Below are 18,765 nucleotides of genomic sequence, written 5' to 3'. Positions count from 1 at the left end.
GGACTGGAGAGAATGAGATGTATGAGTTTGACGGGTGTTTAAGTATGGTGCCCAGACCTTCGAGCCTGCCAGTTGACAGCGGGTGGACGAGTCGGCTCCCGACCCACCAGGCGATTTGGTCCAATTCTTGCCTGTGCATAATTAATGAGCTTCCGAGCGTGGAATTGGGCGTGAGTTCCCACCATTCCAAGCAGCGGAGTGGGCACCGCCGAAACTGCCCATCACCGCACATAGTCTCATGAATGGAAAATTCCGCCCCAAGTCTCCTATTAGCCAAAAACTGAATGCTGAGAATCCATGGGCCAGGGTTAACATTTATAAAAGCAAAATACTGCGGATACTGGAAATCTGAAACAAAAACAAAAATACCTGGAAAAAGTCAGCAGGTCTGACAGCATCTGCGGAGAGGAAGACAGTTAACGTTTCGAGTCCGTATGACTCTTCATCAGAACTAAGGAAATAGAGAAATGAGGTGAAATATAAGCTGGTAGCGGGGGGATGGGACAGGTCTTCTTTGCCTCCACCTATCACTGGCCCAATTGACGATTAGACTGAACTGACTGAAAGATGACCAGTAAATTTGCCTCTACACTTTTGCTGTAATTTGTGGCTAAAAATCATTCACAAAATCTTATTGAGTAGGTAGAGGCATGAAGATGTTGAGAGAAAAATTCAATTTTCCCATCTGTTCATAACTTCTTCATATTTGGCAACAAATATGTTGTATACAGGTCTAAATATCTCACATGCAGACTTTCACCACTATACTCAGCAGTATTGTACTCAATGTTTGTCATTTTCTGTACAGTTTGCATGGATTCAAATTAGTACAAATGTTTCTCTAAAGTGAGTACATAAATATTGATTGATGTGTATGTCGTTTAATATTTAATTGACATTATTTTATTGAAACTTCCAGCTTCAGATGCACCATCAAAAGAAGGCGGCAAGGGATGGCAATATCTTGTTGCAGCTCTGGTAATTGCTATCGCCTTCTCAGCCTTGATTGCTATTGGTGCGAAATTTAAACTCTTTCACAAATACTTCACCAGCTACAGCCACCAGCTACTGCCAGAGCAAGATGGCATCAGTCATGATGCAGTTAGTGTGAACATGCCACGCAATAGTGAGATGGAGGACATTAGGGATAGAACTATGTATCCAGGTCTGGAGGAAGATGATGGATACATTGAGGACAATTATATTCAGTCAGAAGTGAAAGCAGACGATGAGCAGGAGATGCATATTTCCATTTAACAGAAATCAACAGGTCCTACCACCTCAAACTCTTCCAAACCATTCTGTTGTACAGGGTATGTATTTTTTAAAAAGTCAACTTAATTGAAGGGGGCTCCAAGTCTTTTCCCTCTCTTCATTGTATCAGATTAGATATTGCCCAATGTCATTGGAATTCACCAAAACTTCTCTCCACTGTTTATGTGTAAAGAAATAAATCTGCAACTGTTGGACCTAGGAATAAAAATAGATGATGCTGAAAATGGATAGCAGGTTCATCAGCATCTGTAAGGTCAAAGAGCAAGCTAACATTCTGATCACCAAGGTTCCAACCACAGCTGATTCAATGCCTGTACCTTCACCTCTTCCCACAACATTGACCAGAGACCCAAATACTCTTCCACATAATACGGCAATTCAAACATACTTCCTCTAATTCATGCATGCAGCAATTGCCACTCGTGGTGAGAACTCCTGTACGATCAGGAGATCGAGCACTGATTGGATGACTGCATTGTTGAACTTCTGACCTGTCTGCAGATGTTTTCGAGACCTCCATGTGGCTTGGCATTTAAACTCTCTCCCCACAATCCCACTCTGATGCTCCATTTTGGACACTGTTTCAATGAAGTACAACACAAGGTTGAAAAACAGTGTTTCATCTTTGATCTCTGGTATGAACACTGAATCTAGCAACTTTAGAGCTTAGTCATCTCCCCAATTTTCTTCAGAGCAAGGTATGTTAGCATTTTGGAATTAGATTCTTAATCAGATTACACTTCTGGCAGCGATGTCCTCACTCTGCAACTTGGGTAGTCTTCTCTTTTCAGTTTGGATCATCTCACTTTTTTGTTTCCAGCATTCACTGTTTTCCATTTCAGATGGAATCCATCTGCGAAGCATTTTTTGGCTTTTGGCTTTGGGCCCCTCTAATTGGTAGGATGTGATTGGTGGTAACCCACAAGAATCTGTTATAGAGCCTCAATTATTCTCTGGTTTTATTAATGACTTAAATGATGGAATAGAAAGGCATATATCCAAATTTGCTGATGACACAAAGATAAGCAGTACTGCAAGCAGTGTAGATGGAAGCATAAAGCTACAAAGAGATATTCATAAATTAAGTGAATGGACAAAACTGTGACAAATGGATTTCAATATAGATAAATGTGAGATCATCTGCTCCGGACCTAAAAAGAAGAGAACAGGGACCTTCTAAATGGTGGAAGACTAATAGGAAAAGAGGAGGTGCAAACAGACTTGGGGGTCCGGGTATATAGATCTTTAAAGTGGCATGAACAGGTATGAAAAATAATCAAAAAGGCGAATGAAACTCAGTCTTTATATCTAGAAGATTAGAATACAAGGGATTAGAAGTCATGCTACAGCTATACAAAGCCCTGGTTAGATGGCACCTGGAGCACTGGGAGTAATTCTGGGCACCAGACCTATTGTCCTTGGAAGGAGTGTAGCATACCTGGACTCCAAGGGCTAAATTACAAGGAGGGAATACAGAAACTAAGGTTGTATTCTGTGGAATTTACAAAGATTAAGAGATGATTTGATTGACGTTTTCAAGATATTATGGGAAACAGAAGGGTTAAATTGAAAGAAACTATTTCTGCTAGTTGGGAAGTCTAAGGCTAAGGAGCATAGTCTAAATATTAGTGTCAGATCTTTCAGGGGTGGCGTTAGGAAACACTACTATATATGAAGGGTGGTAGAAGTTTGGAACTCTCTTCCGCAAATGGCAATTGATGCTAGATCAATTGTTAATTTTAAATCTGAGATTGAAACATTTTTGTTAATCAATGATATTAAGGGATATGGGGCAAGGGTGGGGTATATGGAGTTAGGTCGTAGGTCAGCTCATGATTTCAATGAATAGTGGAACAGGCTCGAGGGGCTAAATGGCCTACTCTTGTTCCTATGGTTCCTTCTAATATTCACAGAGGGAAATGAAGGAAGTCTTCAAATATTTGTGGATGAGGGAAAAAAGGATTTTCATTTTTATAGCATGTATCAGGACTTCAGGGTATCCCAAAGAGCTTTATAAACAATGAAGGTGGACGGTGTTTACGCTAATAAGGTATTGAAGGTGTTAAAATTTGAAAGGTGTCCAGGACTAGATGAAAGACACACTTTAGAATATCAAAAGTGGCTAGTGAGGAATTATTGAATTGAGCGATCATGATTTTTCAAAATTAATTGGAGACAGAAGCTCTAATTCCCTCTAGTTTGCATTCTTTTTCCATTCCCCAATATGTGGGAGTGAAGTTAGTTACAAATCTTCTATTATTCGTTAAAGCTTTTTAATACCTTGTTAATGAACTTTCCAAAAGAGCTTACATAGAATTACATAGAACTTGTAATTCTGCCAGTTGGGGAAACTAAACTTCAGCTAGCAACCAATTCACTCGTTCTGCTGGAGGTAGCTCAACAATGCAGCAGCTAAGTTCTTTGGTGGATTATTATTTTCAGACAGATTTTTCTGCATTGGTTCAGTGTTGCCATTGGAGGGCCAAGGTTGTCTTGGAAAGCAGGCTGGGCTGGAGACTAAATACCCACCCAAATAGGCTACCATTGGGCTTTTAAACTATGCCATGCCACTTCAATCAGTGAACAGAGGCCAGCCCAGGGGCACTTCAAGCAGTTGATCAGCAAAGTGCCACTTAGTTGTGTACTTCATTCCACCCTATGGGAAATCGAATATTGCAAAAAAAAAGAAACTGAACTTAATTATTACATGTGCAAAGAAGGCTAAACAAAATCAAAGTAGTAAGGTGAATCATTTTCACTACAAGCATCACAGTGAACAATGAACACAATTTTAAAAATCCAATCGTAAGCTGTTTAATTATTTCTGATTTCAATCTTGGAGGTTAATCACATGCAGAAGCACAAATATTTGGCTTCTAATTTCATAGCTCTATTCCAAAATGAGGATATAGCTGAGGCAATCAGTGGGGGTTCACAAATCTGTTGCTCTGCTTAAATTTCTACAATTTTCCAACCTCTGAAGCTGGATTGATGTCCTTGGTCATTATTTCAACATAAGCAAAATACCGCAGATGCTAGAAGTCTGAAATATAAACAGAAATTGCTGGAAACACTCAGCTGGTGATGCAGCATCTGTGAAGAGAGAAACAAAGTTAATATTTCAGGTCGATGACCTTTCACCAGGACCGGCAAGGGTTATTGATGTAACAAGTTTTACACAAATACAGAGGGAGGTAGAGGAGGGAGAGAAGGAAAGAACAACAGTGAAGATCTGTCATAGGGTGGAAGGCAGGGGAGGTTAAATTGCAAAAGAAATGATGAGGTAAGGGCAAAGGGAATGGTAATGGAACAAGAAAGAAAAGATCTAAGGAAGTTGAAAATGGCCGCAGTTTTTACGATCTGAAATTGTTGAACTCAATATTGAATCTGGAAGGCTGTAAGTTGCCCAATCGAAAAATGAGGTACTGTCCCTTGAGTTTCCATTGAGCTTCATTCAAACAGTGTAAGTGGCCAAAGAGAAAAAAGGTCAGAGTGGGACTGGGACGAAGAATTAGCCATTACTTAACCAGTTCATGGGTTCTTCAGCCACTTCGAGAGGCACAAAATGGGCATTTCTGCAAGAAGGCCAATGGCATGTCATGTTTCTGCTGATAAAGATGATTCAATTCTATGGAACAAATTCAGCCATCAAAAAAACAATTAGCATTTCTGTTCATGGCGTTTAGGATAAGCTGACAATGGTGAGATTACCACTCAAGTTTCCACATCCATAAAACATTCCCAATTGTGTTTGTGTGAAATTATACCCATATTGGAAAAGACTTGTTTTTTAAAAACACACAGTCATTGTACTGTAATTATGATGTCTCACTGCTGCAGTCCTGATACAGCATAAGATTTTGGTAATGCAGTGTGCCACTGCTATAGTCCTGGCTGTAAAATCTCAACAATATAAGATGTGAAATGTGTACTGTCTCACTCTTATAATAAAGAGGTTGCATGTTAATTAGAGGAGCAATTGATGGACAACCAAAGCTCCTTCAATATGATCTTATTCAGGAAATGTAAATAAATATGTTTTATACAAGCGATTACTATGCAAAGATTTATAATTTCAATGCATTGTAATAATATTGTGTGATTGATTTTGCTGATTTTGAAACTGAAATAATTGACATGATGGAAATTGTATTGCATTGTGCTGAGTGCATTCACTGCAGCATTTAACATTCAGTAAATAAAACTAATAATATGTACTTGTTTTTATGTAGTATCTTGTCGCATCAAAGCACTTCATAGTTGGTTTGTTTTGAAATTCAGTCATCCTGCCGCAGCAGCATCTCATGAACAGTAACGAGTTAATCTGGTTTTCATAGTATTGCTGAAGGGAGAAATGTTGTCACAATTCCAGGAGAGTTTTCTTGTCGTCTACAAACAGAGCACAGAGTCGTTAATATTTGCCAGAACAGGAGAAAGATGCAGAGGGGGGCAAGGGAGGAGAGGTGGAGTAGGAAAGAGTTCCTTAAGGTAGTTTCCTAGGCCCGACCATCTTCAGCTGCTTCATCAATGACCTTCCTTCCATCATAAGGTCAGAAGTGGGGATGTTCACTAATGATTGCACAATGTTCAGCACCATTCGCAACACTTGAGATACTGAAGAAGTCCATGTCCAATGCAGCAAGACCTGGAAAATTTCCAGGCTTGGGCTGACAAGTGGCAAGTAACATTCACACCACACAAGTGCCAGACAATGACCATCTCCAATAAGAGAGAATCTAGCCATTGGCCCTTGACATTCAATGGCATTACCATTGCTGAATCCCCCACTATAAACAACCTGGGGGTTACCATTGACCAGAAACTGAACTGGACTAGCCATATAAATACTGTGGCCACAAGAGCAGATCAGAGAATAGGAATCCTGTGGCGAGTAACTCACCTCTTGACTCCCCACCATCTACAAGGCACAGGTCAGGGGTGCGATGGAATACTCTCCACTTGCCTGGATAAATTCAGTACTGACAACACTCCAGAAGCTTGAAACCGTCCAGGACACCTTGATTGGCACCACATCTACAAACATTCACTCCCTCCACTACCAATGCACATTGGCAACGGTGTGTACCATCTACAAGATGCACTAAAGAAACTCACCAAGGCTCCTTCGACAGCACCTGCCAAACCCACGACCACTACCATCTAGAAGGACAAGAGCAGCAGAGACATGGGAACACCACCACCTGGAAGTTCCCTTTCAAGCCACTCGCCATCCTGACTTGGAAATATATCGCCGTTCCTTCACTGTCACTGGATTAAAATCCTGGAACTCCCTCCCTAACATCACAGTGGGTGTACCTACACCAGATGGACTGCAGCGGTTCAAGAAGGCAGCTCACCACCACCTTCTCAAGGGCAATTACGGACGGGCAACAAATGCTGATTTAGCTAGTGACGCCTACATCCCATGAATGAATAAAAAAAAAGGGTGGAGGGGAAAGGAAGCAGGGCGGAAGGGGAGGAGAGTGGTAGGGAGGGACAGAGACGGAAGGAGGGGAGGGACAGAGAGGGAAGGAGGGGAGGGACAGAGAGGGAAGGAGGGGAGGGACAGAGGGAAGGGGAGAGGGTGGGGGAAGGGGAGAGGGTGGGGGTGGGGGAAGGATGGGGATGAGGGTGGGGGAAGGTGAGAGGGTGTGGGAAGGGGAAGAGGAGAGGGTGGGGGAAGAGGAGAGGGTGGGGACGGGGAAGGGGGGTGGGGAAGGGGAGAGGGTGGGGGAGGGGGAAGGGGAGGAGGGACAGCCAGGAGGGGTGAAGAAGGGAATGGTGAAGGGAGGGGTGGAGGAGGAAGAGAAGGAGGGACAGAGAGAGAAGGGGAGGAGGGATACACAGGGAAGGGGTGGAGAGGGAAGGGGATGAGGGACAGTGGCAGTGGAGAGTTAGGAAAGGAAATCCATTTTCTGATTAATATTGTGATTGGTATACAGTATTGGTGTGTGTGTAGAACTATTACTGTGTATAAACTGTATATCTATAATATATTTATGCCTCTGTATCTATTTTTGCATCTAAATTTCCCTTGTGCATGTAGTTGAGTACTTCTGTACACGAATGTTTATGTGCTGTATTTATCCACGGATGGATGCTACTATTTGATCATTCCCAGCTCCCTGGAGTTATAAAGCTGTCGGTATCGGTGTCCATGACGCGGAGGATACGGAAACAAGTAAGACTATCCTAGCAAGGCGACATCCCCTGCGGGAAACAGGGACTTGGCTTTTCTGAGCTGCTCTGAGAATCATGTCAGCCTCGGCTGTGTTCGTGCTCGACCTCAAGGGGAAGGTAAGGCCCGGGGAGTCTGAATCTTGCTGGACGTTAATAAATGCTTTATTAGCGCTTAGATAGCGAGGGGGGGGGGGGGGGGGGTGGTAAGGGAAGCCTGGTAGGGACAGGGACACTACCTGAGGACGCAGGTGAGTCAGCGTCAGTTTCACCTGAGTTTGGCAATTTCACTTGTAAGCGGAGAAATTCCATTTGCGAAAAAAAAGTCTGGAAACTTAATTGCGGGGAAAAAAAAAAGTTTTTGTTTCTCTGGGTCTGATGGATTCTCGAGCATCCACAAGAAGACGTTCATTTCGTCTTGAAAATGGAACAAAAGTTATGGCTGGAATTCAATATAGAACTAATAAGGATTAGTTTCATCATGGCTGTTTCAGTGTCCTTGAAACTCCTCCTCCCACACTGACACATGCTGATGTCCGTATCTTGGGTGCCGGATTAGTCCCTTAAGACTCAGTGTCAGCAAAGACACGGTAAACATAAAGGCTTTTCAATGTGTGTTGGATACAACTCGCAAACTAATGTGAACGCTTTGCCCCCTTGTCGCCCCTCGGGATTCCTGATCGTGGTGTTAAACTCTGCGGATTCCTCCCACCCCCCCCAGGATTTGTGCCAGCGATATTAAACCCTCTGCGTATTTCTAGCCGAAGGATTGCTACTGTTAAAAATCTGTTTACATTCCCTTCCCGAAACATCTGTGCTACTGATGTCACACAAACAAGATACTACTCAACTGTGTGTAACGAGTTGGCCAAGGGCGGGAACATTGTTCATTCCAAAAAAAAAGTACTGAAATGCACAGGAGGAGTTGCAGAGGAGATTCACCAGGATGTTGCCTGGGATGAAACATTTAAGTTATGAAGAGAGGTTGGATAGACTTGGGTTGTTTTGGTAGGAGCAGAGAAGACTGAGGGGCGACCTGATCGAGGTGTACAAGATTATGAGGGGCATGGACAGGGTGGATAGGGAGCAGCTGTTCCCCTTAGTTGAAGGGTCAGTCAGGAGGGGACATAAGTTCAAGGTGAGAGGGAGGAGGTTTAGGTGGGATGTGAGGAAAATATTTTTTACCCAGAGGGTGGTGACGAAAATATTTTTTACCCAGAGGGTGGTGACGGTCTGGAATGCGCTGCCTGGGAGGGTGGTGGAGGCGGGTTGCCTCACATCCTTTAAAAAGTACCTGGATGAGCACTTGGCACGTCATAACATTCAAGGCTATGGGCCAAGTGCTGGTAAATGGGATTAGGTAGGTAGGTCAGGTGTTTCTCATGTGTCGGTGCAGACTTGATGGGCCGAAGGGCCTCTTCTGCACTGTGTGATTCTGTGATCACATCCTTTCAGTAGTTGCCCCTGTGCTTCTTTTGCGTGTTAAAGCTTTTGCAAATTCCCTCTTTGGGTTGCGCTGTCACCATGGGGTATCAGTACTGGAGTAGGAAGGAACTGATCTGGGCAATCTACACTTAACCCAAATTGGAGTGAAGGTCCTCGTGGAAAGGGTATTAGGACAAAGAAAGAATTTTCAACTAGTTATGAAGGGAGGTGTGGCAAAGGAGAGCATTCAGGCCCTCAGCCGTGTTCCACCATCAGTTCCGTAACCCATGCCTAACTAAACGGTGGGTATGCATTGTGTGGTTAGGTACTGATGGGCATCAGGTATTACTGATTCGCATGTCGTTGGATTTCTTTACATTGAATTTCATTCCCCATATATTGGCCCATTTGATGAGATTATTTAGAGCTTCCTGTAGTCTAACCTCATCTGCTGCTTCAGTGACGATTCTGTAGACTCGGCAGTCATCTGCAAAGAGTCTGATCTGGCTTGATATTCCATCCTGAATGTAATTTATAAAGAGAAGTGGGCCCAGGACGCTACCGAGGAGCACGCCACTTAAGACTGGTTTCTGTGGCATGATGTTGTATGTGCCTGCATGCAATTGTAGTGTAAAGGTGCTCGCCAGCGTAAGGTTTAATGTGGGACTGGAGAATAGCACCACCCAAGGTATGATGCATAGAGTCACATGGTAATAGACTGAGAGAACACTCTAGAAGCAGCCTACCTGCATGGCAGCAGTACCATGCATGACATTAACTGGGATCTGTACATAGTTAGAGATTAACAATAAATTGTTCACGTTTAAACATACAAGTCTCAAGACCTCATTGTTGAGACATCAAATGAACCCACAATGCAACAGTTTCCAGTCTGAGGCTCTTGATGTTTAGTAAGAAATGTTCTTATCCAACATGTGATGTGAGCAGTCATGTGATGGGAATGGAGTAAGAGGTGACTGAAGGCAGCTCCCATGATTTCTGTGGTTTATCCCTGTGGAAATTGCTGATGTTGGGTTGAAGGGGTCAGCCTTTTGATTGTCGAGTATTTTGGGGTTTTCTCTGATGCTCAACATACATTTGAAATGTCTAAACCCAGAGGCAAACACAATCAGAAAGAAACCGGGCCTGGTGCTTTATTGACTGCGGTGTCCGATATTATAGCTGGTAACAACATGGCGGTTTCCCACGCTGAATTTAATTCTGTCAGCACACTTGCTGACTTACAGAGCACTATTCTCGCTTAATTTGCTGGACTCTGTTCAGAACTGTGGTCCTCTGTTGCTACTCTACAAGTCTCTGTTGTCTCCTTCAATCAAAGACTGCGGGATGTTGAGCAATCTGCTACTGACTCGAGCGACAGAAATGCGGCTCTGGAGCCCCGCTGCACCCAGCTGGAAGCCGAAAAATGCTAAATTGTTGACAAAGGTGGATGACCGGGAGAATTGCAGCCAAAGACAAAATGCAAGGATTCTCTCAGTGCCCGAGGGTACAGAACAGGGAAGCCCTACAACTTTTACTGAGGCATTTTGTTTGGAGGTTTTGGCCAGAAGAGTTTCAATTCACCATCTGTAGTGGATTGAGCCTGATGCTCTTTGGCGTCGTGCCACAGCATGGTGAGCCCCCAAGAGCCCTTAAGACTGCATCACTATAGAGTGAAGGAGCAAATTATGCATCTGTCTAGAGAAAAGGGCCAACTGTACTTTCGTTGAAGCAAGATATTCATCTGCCCTGACCTCAGTGTGTATCTAGCCCGCCATCGTGGAGAATATAAATTTGTTAAAGCCCAGTTCATAAATATGGCTTTCTTCACGCAAATGGATACTTTATAGAACTTAATATTACTCCAGGTATTTTCTTTGCTACTGTCTGGGATGAAATAAAGAATTTAGGAAGAACCTCATTACACAGAGAGTGGTGGAAATGTGAAACTCACTTCCATATAGTAGTTGAAGCAGACGTGAGGAAGAAAGGAATAGAGGTATATGGGGGCAGGGTAAGAATAAGTGAAGGGAGGCCTGTGTGGAGTACAAACACTGGCAGAGACCAGTTGGTTTGTTTCTGTGCTGTAGGTTCCATAATTCTATGAAAAAGCAGTTTGTAAACACAATTTCTAGCTCAGGTAAATTAAAACCGGGCAGTCCCAACTAATGAGACTAAGTGCTGCTTAGTTTTTAAGAATGGTCAAAAGCACGGTATTAAAAATTATCATTGCATTAGAATGATATTTAGAGAAAAAAGCATGCAAAGCACCAAAAACTAGAAGCAATATATCCAAGCCAGAGTGAATTTCTAACTGTGTTATGATAGTATGTTTTCCTGTTTGGGAGCTGGTATGCATCCCTCGGCACTAACCCTGTGTTATTTAGAGTTCGCTCTTTGTTTCTCGATGTATATGGCATTGAAGATACCACAGAGGATTAAATATCATAACAAATAGCAGCCAACTTGGCTTTAGGTTTTAGGTGTCAGCTTTGCATTACTGATAGCACTGGTACTTCTGAATAAGATGGTTGTGGGTTCTAAGATTGACTCCAGGATTTAAGCAAGTAATTTAGGCTGAGACTTCAGCACAATTCTGAGAGAATATCGCATGGCAGTTCTCCTGGTGTTCTGGCTAACATTTATTCATAGGAACATAGGAAATAGGAACAAGAGTAGGTCATTCGGCCTATTGTGTCTGCTCCACCATGTTAACAGATCATGGCTGGTCATATACCTCGATGCCATTTTTCCCCACTATCTCCGTACCGCATATTCCTCAGCCAACATCACCAAAGCAGATTACTTATTATTCATCTCTTTGCTGTTTGTAGGATCTAGTTGTACACAAAATGGTTGCCTTGTTTGCCACACAACAGCAGCAATTACACTCAAAAGTAAGTCTTTGGCTGTACAGTGTCTTGGCACATCCCAAGGCTGTGAATGAAATGTAAGTTTTTGCTTTCTTTTTCTCAAAAAGAGATTTTTCCTGACCAATAGTATCAACTTCTTCATGGAGGTGACATCCCAAGATTTCTCTATAGTAGGCCTTCCTGAAATCCTTTGATCAAGTTCCTTACATTAGACAACCATACATGGTTAAAACAATAAAAATAAATTCACCTGAAATCTGAAACAACAAGGAACTGTCTGAAGGACACAAAGGAGCAAGTACTCGTTAGGAATGTGCCTCAGAAAGATAAGGGAAAAGAATTTAACTTAAACAAAGATCAATTCTGGGATCTACATTGTCTTTAATTTGCATCTAGATCTGGAAGCTCCATGTTCACAAGTTTAATCAAGCTGAAGAAATTCAGGTCTACACCAGAGGAAACAGGCGCGGATTTATAAAATGAGTTACAGAAAATAGTCAATGGGCAGAACAATGGCGGATGAAATTTAATACCGATATATAAATATTAGTTACTGCAAGAAAAAAAAATGGATGGCATAATCTGTGAACTGCTGTCAAAACAGCTGAAGGTGAGGTTGAAAGAGATCTGAGCATGCTTCAAATGGGGATTCAAATGAACCAGAAGAGTTTATTAATTAGAATGATCTGGGATTAAAGAATTTGGTGCATGAATGTACAGAAATGCATTAAGCTAGAGTCACAAGTCAGTGTTGCAGTTAAGGCATATTAACGTTTATGCTAAATTATCTGGCTTCATTGGGGAAATTCCATCCCCCATTATATTAATACTAATGGTAGCGGTCTCTAAACCCATGAGTCATTTTGTCATATTATTTGTGCTATTTGTACAATCTGCACTTCACTGTGTTTAGTTTGATGTGGGCTTTTATAAAAACTCATGGGATGTGGGCATCTCTGGCTAGGCCAGCATTTATTGCCCGTCTCTAATTGCCCTTGAGAAGTTGGTGGTGAATTGTCTTCTTGAACAGTTGCAGTCCATGTGGTGTAGATACTCCCACAGCATTAGGGAGTTGCAGGACTTTGGCCCAGTGATGATGAAGGAATGGCCATATATATATATATATATATATTCAAGTTAGCATGGTGTATGACTTGGAGGGAAATTGGAGTATTATTGTTCTCATGTACCTGCTGTCCTTGTCCTTCTAGATGGCAGAGGTTGTGAGTTGGGAAGATGCTGTCGAAGAAGCCATGACAAGTTGTTGTAGTGCATCTTGTAGATGGTACAGACAGCAGCCACTGTGAGTCAGTGGCAGAGGGGGGTGAATGTTAAAATGGTGTATGAGGTGCCGATCAAGCAGGTTGCTTTCTTCTGGATGGTGTTGAGTTTCTTGAATGTTGGTGGAGCTCCAGTATTCCAGGCAGCTAGAGAGAATTCCATCACCCTCTTGATTTGTAGATGATGTAAAGCCTTTGGGGAGTCAGCATCTCTGACCTGCTCCTGTAGTCACAGCATTTAAATGGCTGGCCTAGTTCAGTTTCTGGGCAATGATAACCCCAGGATGTTGATGGTGAAGTGTTTGATGATGGTAATTCTATTGAATGTCAAGGGAAGGTTGTTAGCTTTCTTTTGTTGGAGATGGTTATTCTTTGGCATTGTGTGGATCCCCATGGAATTCCAGCAAAGCTCAATGTGTGTCAAGTCTTTGAAGTCTCTAATCTGAGCTCAGATGACTTAGGGGGAAGATAGTATGGTACCATCACAGAAGCAATTGGGCTGCCTATCTTCAGGTGTTCTGTGTACTTCTAGTGCAAAGAACTGACCTCACATTATAAACACTTCTCTAAATCATTCGCATGTTACTCAACACTATGACCTTGATAACAACTTGCAATTCATTACATCTCTTTTCAGTTTCTTTAGCAGAAAGGATGTGAAGGCATTATTGGGGTTGCAGAAAAGATTTATGGGAATGGTTCCAGGGACAAGGGACATCAGCTATGTGGATAGATTGAGGAAGTTGGAATGGTTCCCCTTGGAATAGAGAAGGTTGAGAGGAGATTTGATAGAGGTATTCAAAATCATGAAGGGTATGGACAGAGTTGATGGGGAGAAACTGTTCCCATTGGTGAAATGATCAAGAACCAGAAGGCACAGATTTAAGGTAATTGGCAAAAGAAGCAATTGTGACATGAGGCAAAACTTTTTCTCACAGCAAGCTCTACCTGAGTGTGGTGGAGGCAGGTTCAACTGTGGCATTCAAGAAGGAATTGGATTAATATTTGAAAAGGAAGAATGTGCAGAGCTACTGGGAGAAGGTGGGAGAGTAATCCTAAGTGAATTGCTCCTTCAGAGAGCCAGCACAGACACAACGGGTCAAATGGCCACATTCTTTGCTGTAACCTAACAGCATTGTGGGCGTACCTACACCACATGGACAGCAGCGGTTCGAGAAGGCAGCTCACCACCACTTTCTCAAGGGCAATTAAGGATGGGCAATAAAACGCTGGCTTAGCCATCGACAGCCACATCTCATGAAAGAATTAAAAAGAGCATACTATGATTCTAGCGAGGAACCATGAATGCGGTGGATGGCCTATTTTCCCTCGAACTCTTCCATCCAATATTCCTGACCTTTAAAACAATGGTTACACTGTGGATTGATGTAAGATGGCAGAATTGTGGAATTTTCCATCAATGTGCAAGTTTCCACACCTATGGTCATAGACCAGTCGCACACTCATGAGAATAGAACAGCATTTTGTTCATGAAGAGGGTTATGTTGATGACAGTGGTGTATATGGGCATCAGAATTACATGAATTTTGGCCAATCTAACTAGGTGTTAAAAGTCAAGGGTAATATTTTTAAGTAATCAAGTGGAGCGGATTGCGCTTCATACCTCCCGCCCCCCATTATAGAACCGACCCCAATTTCAGGCCATATATTTCAATAAGATGCAGCTTTAAGAAGCTCTGAATAAGTTTAGTTTTGAAAACAGCATAATATCAACGAAGCAATGTAATCGATGGAAACTAACAAAATAGTTATACACGTTGGGCGGTATTTAATGGAGATGACATGGGTCTCATCCGCTGGCTGGAGAGCCGACGAGAGCCCCATGACACCTCTTTTAGGAAAGACCCGCCACTTTAAGTGTCAATCTGAGCTCTGGGTTGGCCTTTCCCAGGATCAAGAATGTCAGGGGTGGATGAGCCACCCACTGAGATCTACCAGCCAATCAGAGGCCAGCAGCTCTTTGTTGCTCAGACATGGGGCTGGGGTGGGTGGGATGGTTGCTGCTGGTACTACACCCACTCAAAGCCTAGGATCACCGAGGGACCCAGGTCACAGGTGAGTGATGGCTGGAGAGGGATTGCAGTGGAGGGGGTTGAGGGAGGTTGGCAGCAAGGACTGGGTGTTAGCTCTCAGTGGGTCACCCCACTTCCCAATGTTGGATCCCGCCGAACAGGCGCTGAGAGCCTGACAATGGGGAACCACCCTGGGACCCCGTGGGTTTGATTTTTTTGGGGCTTCCCGCATGGCGTGTCCCCTAACCACCGCCGAGTGAATACCTTTGGTGGTGGGATGAGACCCTTCAGTTGGCGGCAGGGTGGGAAGGCCATCCATGAGCATTAAATTCCAGCCAGTAAGTTTAACAAAAAGATGGCTCCCTTTAAGAAAAGGATACAAAATTATGGTCGAACTGCCCATGCAGTGCCTGTTTTAAATGGTACACAATATCTAAAGCATTCTTTAGGGACTCTGACAACATTAGCATATTTTTTGGAGCCATACTGAACCTTATGCATGAAAGATGTAAGGGCAAATCAGGATGGCATTATGAACCGTGTTGTGCAGTGGAAGGGAACTGACTCCTGGCCTCATGTTTAATAATACAAGTTGCACCATTCATCATATCATTAGCCCCTTGACATATTACTTTCGGGTGTGAACTACAACATGAATACAATTCAAACTGGTGATGGGTAAACTCAGGACTGATATAATTAGCATTTGGAGTCGATTTCACGATGACTAGCAGGTTAAAAACCTTACAGCTTTTTAAGTAGAGGCCACAATGGGGTTGCTGGCTTTAATTTTTTTAATGTTTGAACTAAGATGGGCTGAATGTGCTTCCTAGTAGATCTTAACTTGTCACAGTAGGAGCTGCTGCCTCCTCGCTATATTTTGGATATTTGCTTAATTTTTGAAATGGATAATTTAAGAATCAACAATTACAACTTCATCAAAATTAACTCTAGAGCTGGGACTGAAATTCTGCCCGAGTTACATTAAATTTCCATTGAAGTTACTTTCTGTCCAAAATTGCTGATAATTGTCTTAACATTAGTAAATTCATTAGCTATTATGCCATCCAAAATCACGATTTTGGGCTGTTTATTTGTACGTGATCTGAGCTTTTTTTCAAGCTTTTTTTTGGTCCAAGTCAATGATGTGTGACCATTGTTCAGGGTCAAATAATTGTTGTACACTTGCAGTCCATAATGAATACCGTGTATAATACATCCCATGATACTAGGATATCTGACTTGATTTGACATTATCCATCAATCCATAATTGCGAATGTACACTTGGGCTGGAATTTTCCGGCCCCGTTAGCTTCGGGCGCCATGACAGGCAGGGACGGGGGGTACAATATGGCGAGGATGCCAAAAATCAGTTTTATGCCATCATGAAACTGGTTTGTGATCATCTCCGCTCCACCCGTCAATGGTGGGCCGTGTTTCCCGCTGCCGCAAGTCGGGAACATCATTTTAATATTTTTGCATCTGCTTATAAGTCTTGATCGCCGGAATCATCCCCCGACGTCAAATTTACCACCAACATCGGCGTGACTTCAGAACAGCGTGCTTCATGCACCTGGTGAGCTGAAATTCGAGGGGAACTCAGGAGTGAGTGCACACAAACTCGTGCAGCGATCGCCCGCAGGCAAGTTTCTTTTCCCCAGCTGACTTTCAGTGTGTTGCCGGGGCAAGGGCTCCAGTGCGGGTCAGACCGGGGGTGGGTGGGTTGGGGGGGGGGTTGGGGGGTGGGGGGCAAGGCAGCACAGACTGAAGGATGTACTCAAGCACATGCCGGGTGGGGGTGGGGGGAGAGGCCGGTGAGGGAAGTGGCCAGTACTTGGAAAAGCTTGTCAAAAGTGAGCATTCTTCCGCAGCTTGGGACCATTCAGCTGCAGCTCCATTGACATGCTTGGAGTTGGGCCTCTGAAGCATTTCTGCCCACTCAAGCAACGCAAAAGCATGAAAGTGCCATCAAATGCTCCATGACTTTCCACGCCTCGGGCACAGACTGCAAATTAATGTGCGTTTTAGTGGGGTAGCAGAGCAATTGGCTGACTGGGCAAGTTATATAATCCCCTTGTGAAAGGTGGCCATGGCACAGTCACTGGTGGAAGTGCTCACAGCCCCTTGCAATGCCTTTATTACATGTGTGGACCTGTATCATTATGGTTCAAGCTAACAGAGCAGCCTTGCTTAGGAGGATGCCTGTGCCTGAGCTGAGAGTGTAGCATGCAGTCCAAAAGCCGAAGCTGCCATCAGTCAGTCAACTGGAGTGGGGTGGAGGTGGGTGGGGTTTTGGTCAACCAATGAGCTACACACTGGCCATCCAGGTGGTTGTCAGCACTCTCCTGCATGTATGAAGGGGCCTTCAGACTTAACCAAAAGAGGTTCTTAGGACACATGCGTCTAACCCACGCGCCTCTCTTATCCTGCAGGAAGAGAACATCAGGGTCATGGAGCCTGGCGATTTAGAAATATGCCTCATGGCTTACAGAGACCAGAGAAGAAGAAGAGAGTAGTGGAGGCACCTGGCATGGCAAAGGGAGAAGCATCAGCCTCAAGGTGAAGGGGTGGCAGGGCCTGTCGTGCATGTAGCTGAAGATCCACAGTGAACTGTCGCTTGTAGGTGCCTCACTAGACCCAAGGTCTATGGACGGTGCCTGTCATTTCTGCAGATGACTGAGAACCAGTGTCGCTGAAGGCTGCGCATGTCTAGGGAACTGGTCGGCCACATATGCCACCGGCTGCAGGATCTGGCACCATGGGGACATGGAGGGCATCCACTGCCAGTGGCCGTAAAAGTGACCATTGCAATCAATTTTCACACCACTGACTCCTTCCAGGTGACCTGTGTGGGATCTTGCAAGCCTCCACGCACAAGTGTATCCAGGAGGCCATATTCATGCAGGCACAGAACTTTGTGCAGTTCGACCGGGATCAAGAAGCAAGAGTGCTGGGATTTGCGCAGGTCTCAGGTTTTCCACAGGTGTAGAGTGCCATCGACTGCACTTACATGGCACCTAGATCTCCATGGCAACAAGCAATCAACTACTTCAACTGCAAGGGCTTCCACTTGCCGAATGTTCAGCTGGTGAGTGACCACCACAAACACATCCTGCAGGTCTGTGCATGATTCCCAGGGAGTATCTATGATTCCTACATCCTTAGCACGATTTCTAAGGGCAGATGAAGGTGTTTGTGAGAGAGTGAATGGTGATGTCCCTTGAACTGGCATTGAGTGAGGGCCCTGTAGATGTGTGTTGGGTGAGTGTGTGAGTTGAGAGTGGTGAGAAGAGTGACTGACCCTGGTGGAATGGAGGAGATCATTCATCCTCTTTTGGCACTGGGTGGCTGTCCTCTTTTGCAGGGCGTTGGTGCTGACCACCGCTGCCACTGACTCGCATGCTGGATTGGCGGCCTCGCTTGATGGTCTTCGCCCAGAGCAGGGTTAGAGGACTTCACGGCGGACCTCCACTGCGTCCAGTAGGCGCCTGAGGGAGGCATCTCTAAATTTGGGGGCAGCATCTTTCCTCCTTTTGGCAGCAGCAGCTTCCGATCCCTTAAAGAGAGCTAGCTTTGTACAGGGGCGGCCTTTAAATGTGGCACCCAGATTACTAATGGCCTGAGGTGACAGCAGGGTGGGCCAATCAGAGGCCACCCCGCCAGCAATCCAGGATTGCATTATTAATGAGGCGGGATGTGTC

The 18,765-nt window shown here is 44.1% G+C and overlaps 2 protein-coding genes and 1 long non-coding RNA gene across 3 annotated transcripts in view; 2 read left to right on the top strand and 1 right to left on the bottom strand.

Moving 5' to 3' along the window:
• c17h1orf210 (chromosome 17 C1orf210 homolog) overlaps positions 1 to 5,492 on the top strand; it is a 51,061-nt gene extending 45,569 nt beyond the window's left edge. Inside the window, exon 5 of the mRNA XM_078560849.1 lies at positions 920 to 5,492. Within this exon, the coding sequence (XP_078416975.1) occupies positions 920 to 1,257 (338 nt within the window). The 3' untranslated portion in view covers positions 1,258 to 5,492. The remainder of the gene's footprint in view (positions 1 to 919) is intronic.
• LOC144692253 (uncharacterized) lies at positions 4,074 to 8,143 on the bottom strand. Its single transcript, XR_013579291.1, has 2 exons — positions 7,692 to 8,143; positions 4,074 to 5,664 (listed from the first exon to the last, which is right to left on the bottom strand). It is a non-coding gene; the product is annotated as an uncharacterized LOC144692253 (long non-coding RNA).
• Positions 7,135 to 18,765, top strand: part of LOC144692250 (AP-1 complex subunit mu-1-like) — a 46,650-nt gene continuing 35,019 nt past the window's right edge. The window contains exon 1 of the mRNA XM_078560847.1: positions 7,135 to 7,572. Coding sequence (XP_078416973.1) covers positions 7,531 to 7,572 — 42 coding nt within the window. The 5' untranslated portion in view covers positions 7,135 to 7,530. The remainder of the gene's footprint in view (positions 7,573 to 18,765) is intronic.

The sequence above is a fragment of the Cetorhinus maximus genome, chromosome 17 (assembly GCF_964194155.1).
Source record: "Cetorhinus maximus chromosome 17, sCetMax3.hap1.1, whole genome shotgun sequence".
Taxonomy (NCBI): Eukaryota; Metazoa; Chordata; class Chondrichthyes; order Lamniformes; family Cetorhinidae; genus Cetorhinus; species Cetorhinus maximus.
Note: the sequence above shows the minus strand (reverse complement) of the source record. Positions and strands in the feature narration are given on the sequence as shown.